General features: G+C 47.0%; 2 protein-coding genes across 2 annotated transcripts; both read right to left on the bottom strand.

The window, feature by feature from the left end:
• Window positions 1–3,535: 3,535 nt before the first annotated feature.
• LOC106421418 lies at window positions 3,536–5,417 on the bottom strand. The gene is made up of 2 exons (XM_013862265.1): window positions 4,485–5,417; window positions 3,536–4,390 (listed from the first exon to the last, which is right to left on the bottom strand). Exons 1-2 carry the CDS (start codon window positions 5,415–5,417, stop codon window positions 3,536–3,538), a joined length of 1,788 nt encoding a protein of 595 aa, XP_013717719.1.
• A 131-nt stretch (window positions 5,418–5,548) lies between these two features.
• Window positions 5,549–6,553, bottom strand: LOC106421417. Its single transcript, XM_013862264.2, has one exon. The coding sequence runs from the start codon at window positions 6,551–6,553 to the stop codon at window positions 5,549–5,551; it is 1,005 nt and encodes a 334-aa protein (XP_013717718.2).
• Window positions 6,554–12,756: the final 6,203 nt, after the last annotated feature.

Raw genomic sequence — 12,756 nt, forward strand, 5'->3', positions numbered from 1 at the left:
CTTCGTTCCTGTTTCTTTGATGATGGTCCCCGTTCTGAGATCCGGAGGAGGATCTTGCTAACATAAGGAGGAAGTAATTGATTCATCCTTCTGTGGGGATGAGGAGTCCAACCGAGTTCGAACGCGCTCCGGATGGCGGATCGGGTGAGGTGGCTGTCTATGAAGCGTACCTGGAAGCAGGCTTCCGAGGTGCTATTCCTTCTCTTATAGGCAAAGTGTCATCCTTCTTCGGTTTCAGTCCTTCTCAACTTACTCCCCTAACCTGGAGGACTTTAATGTCTCTCCAAGTACTCCGAGTACTCCATGGATTTTCCATCGGGGTGCAAGAGATATTACACTTTATTACTTTGCTCCTTTGGCAAACAAAGATCGGTTCTACCATCTTTGATCTCGTGATGGCGCCCCTTTGGTTGAGGAACCTTCGAGGGGTGTCAGAGGGAATCGTCCCTTCGGGGATGGTTGGAACAGTCGGTACGTGTTCATGAAGATTCTTGAGCCAGTGGGTCACCCTACGTCTTGGCGTACCGTGGGTTAGCTCTTCTTCTGAGTTTTGAATTTTACCATCCTTTTGGGGACCTGATCCTGACATTTTAGCTCTTGCTCTGTCAGATGTATCTCGCCCGGTTTCCTTTGCTGGAGAAGCGGTGGCCAAACTCGTAATGGGAATTCCCCGGCGATTCCGCTGGGTGACCTTCTTGGTAAGCAGGGAGGCCCTGCGTCATAGCCATGTTTGGGGTAAGCCTTTGTTCTCCATCTGATAGGACTCTGTCTTATTTTGTTTCTCATGTATGTATACACTTTTTGCTCTAGGGAACACGGTGAGGTCTTCGGTATCAATTATTTATGACGAGTATCAGAAGGTTAAAACGCGGAAGCGACATCTTTCTTATACTCCTCCACCAAGACTAGCGAGGGCCGCTTTATCGGCTGGGGGTTTGTCTTCTATCTCGTCAACAAGCGCCGAGAATATTATGCCTAACTGGGACCTTCTGGTAGATACCCATCGGAGATTGACTAGCGAGGCCCCCCTTCTCCGTGGCCAGGTGCAAGATATGATGGCTTGTCGGGACCTTCTAATTCAGCAAGTGAGAGCTTCGGCTAGGTGGTAGCTGATGAGGGAGTGGCTGGAGAAGCGCGTAGATCATTGGAATCCAGAAGAAGAGTATCGTCATCACCTGTTCTTATCTGGAGGGTTTGGCCGCCAATCGGAGAATCTCTCCCAGGCTGCATCCCCGAGATCTGTTATAGGGTTGCGATTCTCGGAGGGACCCTCTTTTTGATTTATCTTTTCAGACTTTGGTTTTTGTCACTTTCTTTTGAATAAAGGCTCTTTGTAGCCTGCTCCTTGACTTTATGAATGATGCTTCGTTTTTTACCCTTTTACTCCTTGTTGTTACTTCTCTCCTGTATGCTTTTTTGGAAAATATTGTTTTTCGCCTGTTTCTCGATCGAAGTGGGACTTTGGAGTCTACGGTCCCTCTTTTCGTAAATTTGAATGATAATATATGGGGATCATTGGAGAGGGAGGCGCGAGGGCTCCTCTTGGATCCTTAGATTGCGTCTTGGGACCCGGAGGTCCCTGTCAGACCACGAGGTCTTTTATCTTGGACCCGGAGGTCTTTTCTCTTGGTCCTGGGACCGAGACTGGGGCCCGGGGTTGATGTAGGAATCCAGAGATTCTTTAGCAGGATCCGGAGATCGTGGTTGGAACCCGGAGGTTTCTGTGGTTCTGATTGGACCCTGAGGTCGCATAAGAGTGCAGGGTTGTTCCTTAGATCCGGAGATCGTATCGGTACCCTTGTGCACCAGGATCCTGAGGTCGTGTGGGAACCCGGAGGTTCTTTAGGGATGTAATGACCCCGATGCGCCCTAGGCTGCACAGGGGTTCTATCCTTTTTTCTAGAATCGTATTAGGCCTATGAGGCCGTGTTGGAACCCAGAGGTTTGGATCCGGAGATCGTGGTTTGGAATCCGGAGGTTCTTTGAAGTTGTAATGACCCCGATGCGCCCTAGGCTGCACAGAGGTTCTAACTTTTTTCGGAACCCTGAGGCCGTATAGGAACACAGAGGTTCTTCCTTAGACCCTGAGATCTTTGATTGGAACCCGGAGGCTGTAGGGGAACCCGGAGGTTCTTCCTTATATTTTATACGTAGGACCCGGAATCGTTTGGGGAACCTTAGGTTTCCTCTTTAGATCAGGGGCTCGCATAAAGACCCGGAGTTCCTTGGGAACCTGGAATGCTTTTGTTTTTCGCAGGGACCGTACTCCGTCTTCCTAGGCCAGACTACTACCGGTACCTGTTTGGATTTTGCATTCTGCCGCTCGGAAGCTGGCCAATATCGAGTTCCTATGTTGTATTCTACTTCTGCAGGAAGTCACTGACATGCTTAAAGGGTGCTGGTGTGGGTGTTGTGACCCAAGTGCCAAGCTTACGCTGCTTTCCACGTCTGGAGAAGCAGGATTTAGATTGCTCCATGTGTTTCACAGTACTTTTGCAATGAGTATATACCATGTGTTCCATGTATCGCGTAGCTCGTAGCGTTTTCATACAGGTACTTTTCACATTGGTACTCTGGGGACCCTGATGCCCCTTAGGCTGCACAGGTGTTTTAGGTAGTTTTGACAGCATACTAAGGTTTGCGCATACCCATTCGTGTTTTATGTCTCATACCTGTTTTGATTCTTTGTGGGCGTGCCACTTTTGTGAGGGTTGGCCAGGATCGAAGGTCTCTGGAGACCTGATACAGCTCGTATGCTCCTTTAAGTATTATGATTTCCCCTCTACTTTTATTGTCGGAACTATTCTATTTTAAGCTTTGTCCGTAGACGTTAAGCATACATAGGAATAGGAAATCATAATGCTTAAATAGTATATAATAGTAGAGAAATCATGGTCTGGAGACCGTATTAAAAATGATAGGCTTTGAGGTGCAGGGCATTCCAGAAGTTAGATTGTATTTTACCTTTGCTATCTTGCAGCCTGTAGGCGCCTGCTCTCCGCACCTCAATGTCCTTATAGTGTCCTTCCCACCATGGGGTGAGTTTCCCCGTTGTTTTTTCTGCTCGTCGTAGAACCCAGTCCCCTTGCTGGAAGGTTCTCGTTCTGACTTTCTTGTTGTACTTCCTGACGACGTCTGGCTGGTAGGACCAGTTTCTTAGTCGAGCGGCCTCTCTTTTTTCATCGAGCAGGTCGAGGCTTAGCGCCATTTGCTCGTTGTTTTCCTATTGAGAGGTAGATCCGTAGACCGTTTTTCTTATGTGCATCTCTGTAGGTACAATGGCCTCAGAGCCGTAGACTAGCGAGTAGGGGGTTTCCCCTGTTGCTGTTTTTGGAGTGGTCCGGTAGGCCCAGAGGACTCCGTGTAGTTCTTTTGTCCACTTCCCGTGAGAGCCCTCCAGTCACTTTTTGAGCATGTTAACAACTGTTTTGTTTGTGGACTCGGCTTGCCCGTTAGCCAGGGGGTGTCGGGGTGTGGCGAAAGTTAGTTTTATGCCCCAGTCCTTGCAGAACTCCTTGAAGTTGTGACTTGTGAACTAGGGTCCATTGTCGGTGACGAACTTGTGGGGGACCCCGAAGCGAGTGATTACGTAGGTCCACAGGAACTTGCGGATCTGGATATCTGTTATGCGGCTGAGCGCTTCTGCTTCGACCCACTTGGAGAAGTAGTCAGTGACTATCAGAAGGAAGACCTTCTGCCCCGGTGCCATAGGAAATTTCCCTACTATATCCATGCCCCACTTTCTGAAGGGCCATGGTGAGCTTATGGACTTGAGGTTCTCCGGGGGGAGCTTCGAGACTGGAGCGTTCCTTTGGCATTTGTCGCAGTGCTTGGCTTGTCTGTTGGCGTCGGCGGCCATCGTGGGGCAGTAGTAACCAGCCCTTCTGACTCTAAGCACCAGACTTCTGCCGCTAGAGTGGGATCCACAGTCTCCTTCGTGTAGTTCTACAAGGATTCTAGCGGCTTCTTGGGGTGTCACACACCTTAGGTACGGGCCAGAGAAAGACCTCCGGTATAGCTTCTCCTGGGAGATACAGTACCTCGCGGCTTGCTTCTTGATCTTTTTGGCCTCGCTACGGTCTTCCGGGAGGGTGTCGGCCTCCAGGTACCAAATCTGGGGGGTCATCCAAGTTCCGCCTTCTTCGACAGCTGAGACCGCCTCTGATGGGGGATTCTCCATGGTAGCTGGCCATTGAAGCACGAGCAAGGGGATACTCATCTGGCTATTCGTTTCGAGGGCGGACCCTAGATTGGACAGGGCATCGGCTTGTGAGTTCGGTTCCCGGGGGATTTGAGTGAGTTTACAGCTCTTGAACTTCTTGATTAGTCGTTGAGTGACCGCCACATACTGGATCATGCTGTCGTCTTTTGCTTGATATTCCTCTTGTACCTGGTTAATTATCAGTTGGGAGTCACCGAAGACCTGGATATTCTCTGCCCCCATTTGGTGAGCAAGGTTTAGGCCCGCGATTAGGGCCTCATACTCGCTTTCGTTGTTGGTTGCTTTGAAGTTGCATCTCACGGCCCTTGAGGCTGTATTCCCCGTTGGCGAGGTAAGCACTATCCCTACTCCTGCTCCTCTGACGTTTCTGGATCCATTCTCCTTCTTCCTTAATCTCGCCTTGGAGGCGTATCTCCTGCTCCAGAGCGGGGAGAAAGGCAGGGGAGAATTCAGCCACGAAGTCTGCTAGGACCTGTGACTTTATAGTCGTGGCGGGTCGAAATATTACGTCGTACTCCCCCAGTTCCACGGCCCATTTGGCTATGCATCCGGAGACTTCGGGTTTGTGGAGGACCAACTTTACAGGGAAGGAGGTAACAACCACAATTGGATGAGCCTGGAAGTAGGGTCGGAACTTGCGAGCGACGGCTATCAGGGCTAAGGCCAGCTTTTTGAGGTGGCTGTAGCGGGTCTCCGCATCCAGGAGAACCATGCTTACATAGTAGATTGGTAGCTGCATGTTCCCCTCGTCGCGAACTAAGACGGCACTCACGGCGTGTTTAGAGACTGCTGGATATAGCAGCAGGACTTTCTCCTGGTCTTCCGGATGCATGAGTATCTGATTATAGCCGGAGAATGCGTCCATGAAGCTCATCAGCTGGTGCCCCACGGTGGCGTCCAACAGCTTGTCGATATGAGGTAGCGGGAAGGGGTCCTTTGGACAGGATTTATTTAGGTCCGTGAAGTCAATGCAGACTCTCCACTTCCCGTTCTTTTTCTTGACCACGACGACGTTGGCTAGCCACTCTGGATACTGCACCTTACAAATGAACCCCGCGCCGAGCAGGCTCTTGACTTCATCGTTGATGATCACATCTCTCTCAGGAGCAAACTTCCGTCTCTTTTGTCTGACGGGTTGGTGTAGGGGATCCACATGCAGCTTATGCTTAATGATCTTCGGATCGATCCCAGGCATGTCTGCGTGGAACCAAGCGAAACAATCGGAGTTAGACCTGAGAAAGTCTATTTCGTCTTCTTCTCAACCCTTCGGTTAGCTTGGAGCCGATCTTGAGATGTCGGGTCTGATCTCCTTTGGTTAATGGCACCTCATCCATTTCTTCTACCTCCGGTTCCTCGGTGTGATGAGGTTTGCTCTGTAATTGCTATAAGACCTTGGTCTTTCCTTTCAGAGTGGTCTGATAGCAGGCGCGGGAATATTCTTGATCCCCTCTGATCGCCTTTATGCCCCCAGGGCGTAGGGAACTTCACCATTTGGTGAAGAATCGAGGGAACAGCCCCAATTCTGTGGATCCAGGGCCGTCCTAAGATCATGTTGTAGGACGAATCGCAATCAACCACGAGGAATTTGGTTGACATGTTGACTCCTTCGGCGTATACATGTAGGGTTATCTCCCCAGTGGTTTGCTTGACTTCCCCGCTGAAACCTATAAGGGGGGTTACCCTACGAGTTAGAGCGCCTTCCTCCAGCCTCGGGTCCTTGTATGCGGCCTGGAAGATGATGTTGCCTGAACTTCCATTATCTACCAGTATCCTTTTTACCAGGCAGTTCGCTACAGTGAGCGAGATAACCAGGGTGTCGTGGTGAGGAGTGAGGACTTTCTCTAGCTCTTTGGCCGTGAAACTTATTTCATCCGTCCCTAGGAGCAGGCGTTTTGGCTTGGCAGCCTCTAGGCCGTGCTTGGCATTCCAGGTGCTTTTCCTCGCGGCTGCATGGCTTATGCCGCTGACTTCCAAACCGCCCGAGATGACATGGATAACTCGTTCCTGTCGCGGTGGCGAGACGGGAGCAGCTTCAGTGGGCTTACCCGTAGTCTCCTTGCTTAGATGGCTCTTGGCCTTCTCGGAAAGGAACTCTCTAAGGTGCCCTTTCCTAAGCAGGTCGTTGACCTCGATCTTTAGTGCAACGCAGTCCTCCGTTTTGTGACCGTGATCTTGGTGGAAGTCGCACCAGAAGCCAGGATTCCAGAAAGAGTCGTGGGCTTTCATCTTATGAGGCCACTTGACCTGCTGGCCCATCTGCCTCAGAACATTGATAAGCTCCGGCCTTGAGACGGAGAGGTGAGAGATGTCTGGCCACATGGACACTGCCATCCCTTCTGCCTTCTCGATTGGCCGGTTTTGGTACCTTCCCCGGTTGAGTCCCTAGCTGGTCTTTGAGAGGGTTTCTCGTCTCGCTCGGTTCGGTCTGGTCTGATCGTCTTAGGATCTTGCTTTTGTTGCGCCTTGGCACGGCTGGCGACGTCTTCCTCCCATTTGACCTGCGCCCAGGTTCGAGATAGGACATCTTCCATGGTTTTGCACTGGTATTTGGTCAGCTCTTTGTAGAGGTCTCGGTCAGGGAGGAGGCCTCTCTTGAAAGCAGAGATAGCAGTGGGGATACTGCATTCGGGGATAGCCACCTTTTCTTGATTTAAGCGGCTATGTAGCCTCTCAGGGGTTCCGCTCGATGCTGGAGGATTTCGTAGAGGCTCTGAGAGGTTTTCTCCAGGTCCCTGCTTCTGGCGAATTGTTCCAAGAACTTATTGCTGAGAACTGTGAAGGAAGCTATGGACCTGGAGGGTAAGTTGATATACCATTGCAGAGGAGGTCCGGTCAGAGTTGAGCTGAAACCTTTGCACATGGTAGCTTCGCGTGACCCTTTGGGGAGTGCTACAGCGAGCATCCTCTGTCTGTATTGGGCGACGTGGTCGTCCGGATCAGTGGTGCCGTTATATGCCTTGATACTGGGGAAAGAGAACTTCCTGGTCATCTTGATCAAGGTGATCTCATCCGTGAAGGGAGTGTTGGCGTAGGAATCGGGGTTGCTCTTCCTTGTGGGGGGAGTTACCCCTGGGAGTCTCTCTACCATGGATTGCATGGCGTCGAGCCTATCGGAGAACATCTGGTGAAGGTGAGCAATCCTGGGAGACTCCGCTCTCACTGCTTTGTCTGATGCTTCCTTATCAGGCTCGGGTTCCGAGTCGCTGTCCTCCCCGTCATAGGTATGAGCGTCCGTAGCTTTTTCTCGCGTAGATGCTTCTCCTCCCGGCGCCGCAGTTGGGAGATTCGTGCCTGCCCCGGAGTTAGGTGTTTCCAGAGGCGGCATGGGGCGAACCTGAGTCCAGAATCGACGCTTCTTGTTGCCTGCTGCGTTAAGGGCTTGGTTCTCGTCTTGGAGGGTAAGTTTCTCTGATTCTAGCTGGCTGAGCTTCTCGGTGCTCTGCTCCAGTTGCTTAGAGTGTTCGTCGATTTTTTCCTTAAGGATTTGGAAATCCGAGGACAGCTCGGGATTGGTATCTTCCCGAGCTCTATGTAACCTGGTTACTTGACCTTGCAGGTCATCGATTTGTCTTTGGAGTTCAGCCTCTGTCTGAGTAGCTTCGGGTAGCTCGTCATGCTCATCCACCGCCATTATCACGTAGTTTAGATTACTCTCCTCCTTCTAGCGCCAAACTGTTAGGGGATTTTTGTGTAGGATCTTTGTGAGTACTACGGAACGATGGACAAAGCTAGTTATTTGTATAGATTTCGTGAGTATTAGAGAGGAATAGACTTGAAGAGATGTTTTATTAGATAGAACAAGCCGGAACTACAATGATTGGTGTATAAACCCTAGTTCTAGCCGCCTAGCTATAATCTCTAAGTCTTGAAGTGTTAATCCCCTGCTTTAGGGTTTGGATTCCCTTTATATAGTCTTCCTAAGGCGGGCCTTAGTCGGTTGGAGTAGGTTAAACTCTTCCATATTCGGAAATATGGAAGGTTCTCCTTATCGGAAGTTTTCAATTTCCCAGAGGAAGGGGGGCGATCCAGGGACCGGACCCAGAAAACTCCACAGCGGGGAACCGGGGTTCCTTATAGCGGGGATCCTGGGAACCGGGGTTCCTTCCAGTGGGGATCCAGGGGCCGGTGCCCTGCATGGGGTCTGGAGGAATTCAATACCTGGGTATTTTTCCCCAACAATATGTATGCAGTAGCTTCTCAGAGAGAGTGGAGATGTAGAGGTGAAGTCGATAAAGGCTCAGCAGAAGCAGCGATCGACACCGACCGGATACCATCGATCGACTTCGGACGCGTATCAGAGCAGAAAAGGATCAAGGGTGATCCTCAGTTATCATTAATTCCTCATTTCTCACATGGTGTCAAAAAAATACAAAATGCGCTGCAGATGCTTCTCACAGTCATTTGCAAAGCTTCGAGCACTACTTATTGCTGAGATGAAAGACAAAGGAGAAAAGTATATGGAGGAGGCTTTCACAAAAAGTATGATGAAGCTTCAGAAAGAAGGCATTGAGACTTGGTTTGGGGCAAGTTCTCGTTCTCATTCAGACTGATTCAGATCTCTAGAAGTTAAGCTAATGACTGAAAATAAGCGCTGAGTGGGACTGATTCTACAGTGTCGTTCGACATCGCTGCTACAGTGTAATTCGGCACTGTAGCGGCATCATTGTTCATCGCAAAAAAAAGGTTTGAGGAAGACGAGTTCTGCACCAGCAGCGATCGATAACCGGCCGGTGTCGCTCGGCAGAGCATTAAAAGTATCGATCGCCACTTAACTGTGTTGATCGATACTCACATCAATGGTAGGTACACTCGCAGAACCTTGTTAAATTTAGTACTTATGGTTTATTTTCCCACCAATCATAGACTGTATAATACTAGGGACCGTTTTGTTGAAGTCTGAGGGAGGTTCTACTAATATTATGTTTTACTTTGGGTATAAAAAAAAAGAGAGATCCAAGGAGACGATTGCTTTAAGAATCGACCGATGAGACTTGGTCGATATCGATCGACAGTACGACACTAGAGACGATCGTTTGCCACTTTATTGTTTCGATCGATACTGACATCAGCGAGCACGTATATTTTTTTCCTTGCTACATTATGTACTTATGATTTATTTTTTCACCAAACATCGACTAGATATACACTGGGGACAATGTGATTTAAGTCTTGGGGAGGTTTACTGATATTTAGTTTATCTATGTGTTTTATAAAATGTTTTCAAAATTTTTATTGAGTCAAGAAGGGGATAATGAACTTTACAATTTTACTTATTATCTAACCACTCTCTAGCACCACTATTAGATTTACGGACTGCAGAATGTATTAGAGATACCAAAGTGGATCACCTGCCTATTATCCATACTTGCTGAGAATGTTTGAAAGAACCAAAGCTGATCTCGCACCTAATTGAGCTTAATCTGCTTGTCTTGGGGCTCTCTCTCTCTCTCTCTCTCTCTCTCTCTCTCTCTCTCTAGAGAGAGATCCTCTCTCTCTCTCTCGCTCCGATTCTCTCTCTCTCTCTCTCCGACTATCTCTCTCCTCTCTCTCCGAGTCTCTCTCTCTCTCTTCTCCCCTCTCTCTCTCCTCTCTCTCTCTCTCTCTCTCTCTCTCTCTCTCTCTCTCTCTCTCTCTCTCTCTCTCTCTCCGGCATCTATATAAATAAGAGATTGAAATGATTTCCTGTGGATTAGAGGGGTAGGAGTGTCTCATGCCATCCCATTATTAAACTCTAAGGGAATGATGACACATCGTTGGAAGCAAGGGGTAGGGGTGTCTCCTGTGACCCAATTATTCGCCTACGCTTTGTCAAGAAAAAAAAAAGAGAGAGAAAAATAAAAGAGAAAATCGAAAATAAGATGAATAAAGTTGGATTGTATCAGCATCATTGTTCATTGGAATAGAGAAGAAAGAAAGAGGGAAGAAAGAGATCAGATAAGACTATTTGTGTGTTCAGAAACTTGCTTGAGTAAGAGTTCATGTGTCTTCTGATCGATACTCCCATGGTAAAGTGTGGGAACCAAAATTTGCACTGTCGATTTTTGTTAAATTAGGAAAGATAGGAAACCCTAAATTTCCCAGAGGTCGTGGATATTTGCTAAACAACACGCCAAGCAATCAGAACAGGAAAAACATGCTAAGTATAAAATTGATGAATCAAAAAGAGAGCAAAGAAGATCTTATTCCAAATTTGCGTATAAGCGTTTAAAACACGTAAAGCCTCGGCCGGGAGAGCTGTCGGCGAGATCCTAGTTCTAACCACCTAAGACTTGAAAACCTAGTAGAGACGCAACTCGATAACAAAAATGGAAAATTGCCTAAATTGTTCTAGGTGCTAAGTTTTCTGTGAATGTCGAGTCTTCTCTTTGCGCCTCTCGCCTTCGCATCCCTTATATACTCCTCCTAGGTCGGTTTGGGCCTTCCTTTTTTGCTTTTTGGCCGAGTCTATCCTTTGGCGGAAATATTTCATTTTTCCCGATCTTCATGATTATCCTTTGAAACTTTAACATTTTTCCTCGAAGTTGACATTTATCTCCAAACATGACATTTATCCTTTCTCGCGAACATTCTATAAAACCATCATAGTATCTTCGGGTCAATTTTTCGTTAAAAGATCGTAAGTGGGCTTTTGCCGCGTTTTTGGCCCTTTGGGCCGTTTTTCAGCAAAAACGTTTTTACGACTTTCTTTTTGGAAGAATAACCTTCAGTACGACGCCGGTTTTACGAGATAGTCTGAATCAATCGTATGGTCGAGACAGCCATGGTGTTAAGTTTAACTAATATCATCTTTATACGATCGATCCGAACTTATACGAGAAAATAAGCTTTTTGTCGTTATTTCATCAAGTTTCAACGGTAACTCTGATCGAGATGAAAGAAGAGACAGTTCGACCGAGACCCGAATGGGGGAGTTCGGTTGATCGACGACCTCCTTTGACCTACCGAGTGCAGCTACCAAAGATAGACGTAGCATGCCTGGATGCTATCCAAAACCCATCTTAACCTTCAGAATACATTGCAGACAACTTCGAACAACATTCTGATGATGCACTGGAGTCTATGCAAGTTGATCAGTCTTCTGAGAGGAGAACCTTGAGGAGAAGAAAGGAAAAGGTGCATAAGCATCTCAAAAGGGGAGTCAATGAGAAGGAGATGGACAGCTTCACTAAGAGAGTTCTCAGGATTCCCTTGGACAAGCCATTTGAGGAGGCTTACTTTATCCACAGGTTGTGGATGTTTTTCAGAGAGACCAAGGAAACTAAGCAGGACATACATAGGATCTTCAATCAGATCAGAGAGAAGATGAAGCAGAGGATTACACTGAAAAAGAAGAGTGATCCTGGGAAATTTGTTGTACCATGTTTGCTGAAGGGCATTGAGTTTCCATGTCCGTTGTGTGACACAGGTTCATCAGTCAGCATACTACCCAAGACGATAGCAGACCATCTGGGTCTGAAGATAGAGCCTTCGGAGGATTCATTCACTTTTGTGGATTATTCTACGAGGAACTCAGGAGGAATCATCAGACACCTTGAGGTGCATATTGGCAATGCACTAGTTCCAGTTGACTACCATGTCCTCGAAAACAAGCAGAACAGGAGTTCTTCTCTACTACTTGGGAGGGCCTTCATGGCTACTGTAGGGGCAGTTTGCAACATGCAGACTAATCAGTTGTGTATAACACTGATAAATCTTGATGTCTACTATGATCTAGTCAGAGTTGTCAAGCCAAAGACGTCCAACACTGGAGTTAACACCGGATTCATAGCAGCATGCCACTGCGATTATGAGGATGAATACGAAACATAGTATTCAAGTTCGATCGATAGCGGGAATCCACTATCGATCGACATTGCCATTCATCCGCTGATCGACAACATGTCCATAGATTCGATCGACAGCCATCCTGCGAGTGAGACTTTCGCTCTGCCAGCACACTGCTATCCGAACTTTGAAGTCGCTACCCAGCCTTAGACATCGATTGATTACCACTACGGTGATACGATCATCAGACATGGTGACTATTCTATTGGCAGTTGGGATATTATACAACACACAATATAAAAGTACTATATAATAAAAAATATATAAATTACATATATAATAAAACAACACACATACACAAAAAAAAATTAGAAAGTTATATACATATAAAGTACCTAATTACTCAAGCTTTGTTTCCGTAATTTAAATTTTCATTTACATATATAATGTATTTTTATTTTGTGTGAGCTTTATTTAATGTATTCTCTATTGTATGAACTTATTTTAATGTTATGTAGTATTTATCATATTTTATTTTTTTTGGTGTACTTAAGTTATTATAAATTAAGCTTAATATATATATTTTTTTCAAAATAAATAATTACAAAGACCAAAATAAAAATATAAGATAGTTTTGAGATTCGGAATAGTGAAACCTCAAATTTGTGGTTTCGCTTTTCAGAACCTCAAAATTTAAGGATTTGAGGTTGGGTTGGAATGGAGCAAAATTTCAAAATCTGAAGATTTGAGGTTCGATTGGAGATGCTCTT

The sequence above is a fragment of the Brassica napus genome, chromosome C9 (assembly GCF_020379485.1).
Source record: "Brassica napus cultivar Da-Ae chromosome C9, Da-Ae, whole genome shotgun sequence".
NCBI classification, from domain to species: domain Eukaryota; kingdom Viridiplantae; phylum Streptophyta; class Magnoliopsida; order Brassicales; family Brassicaceae; genus Brassica; species Brassica napus.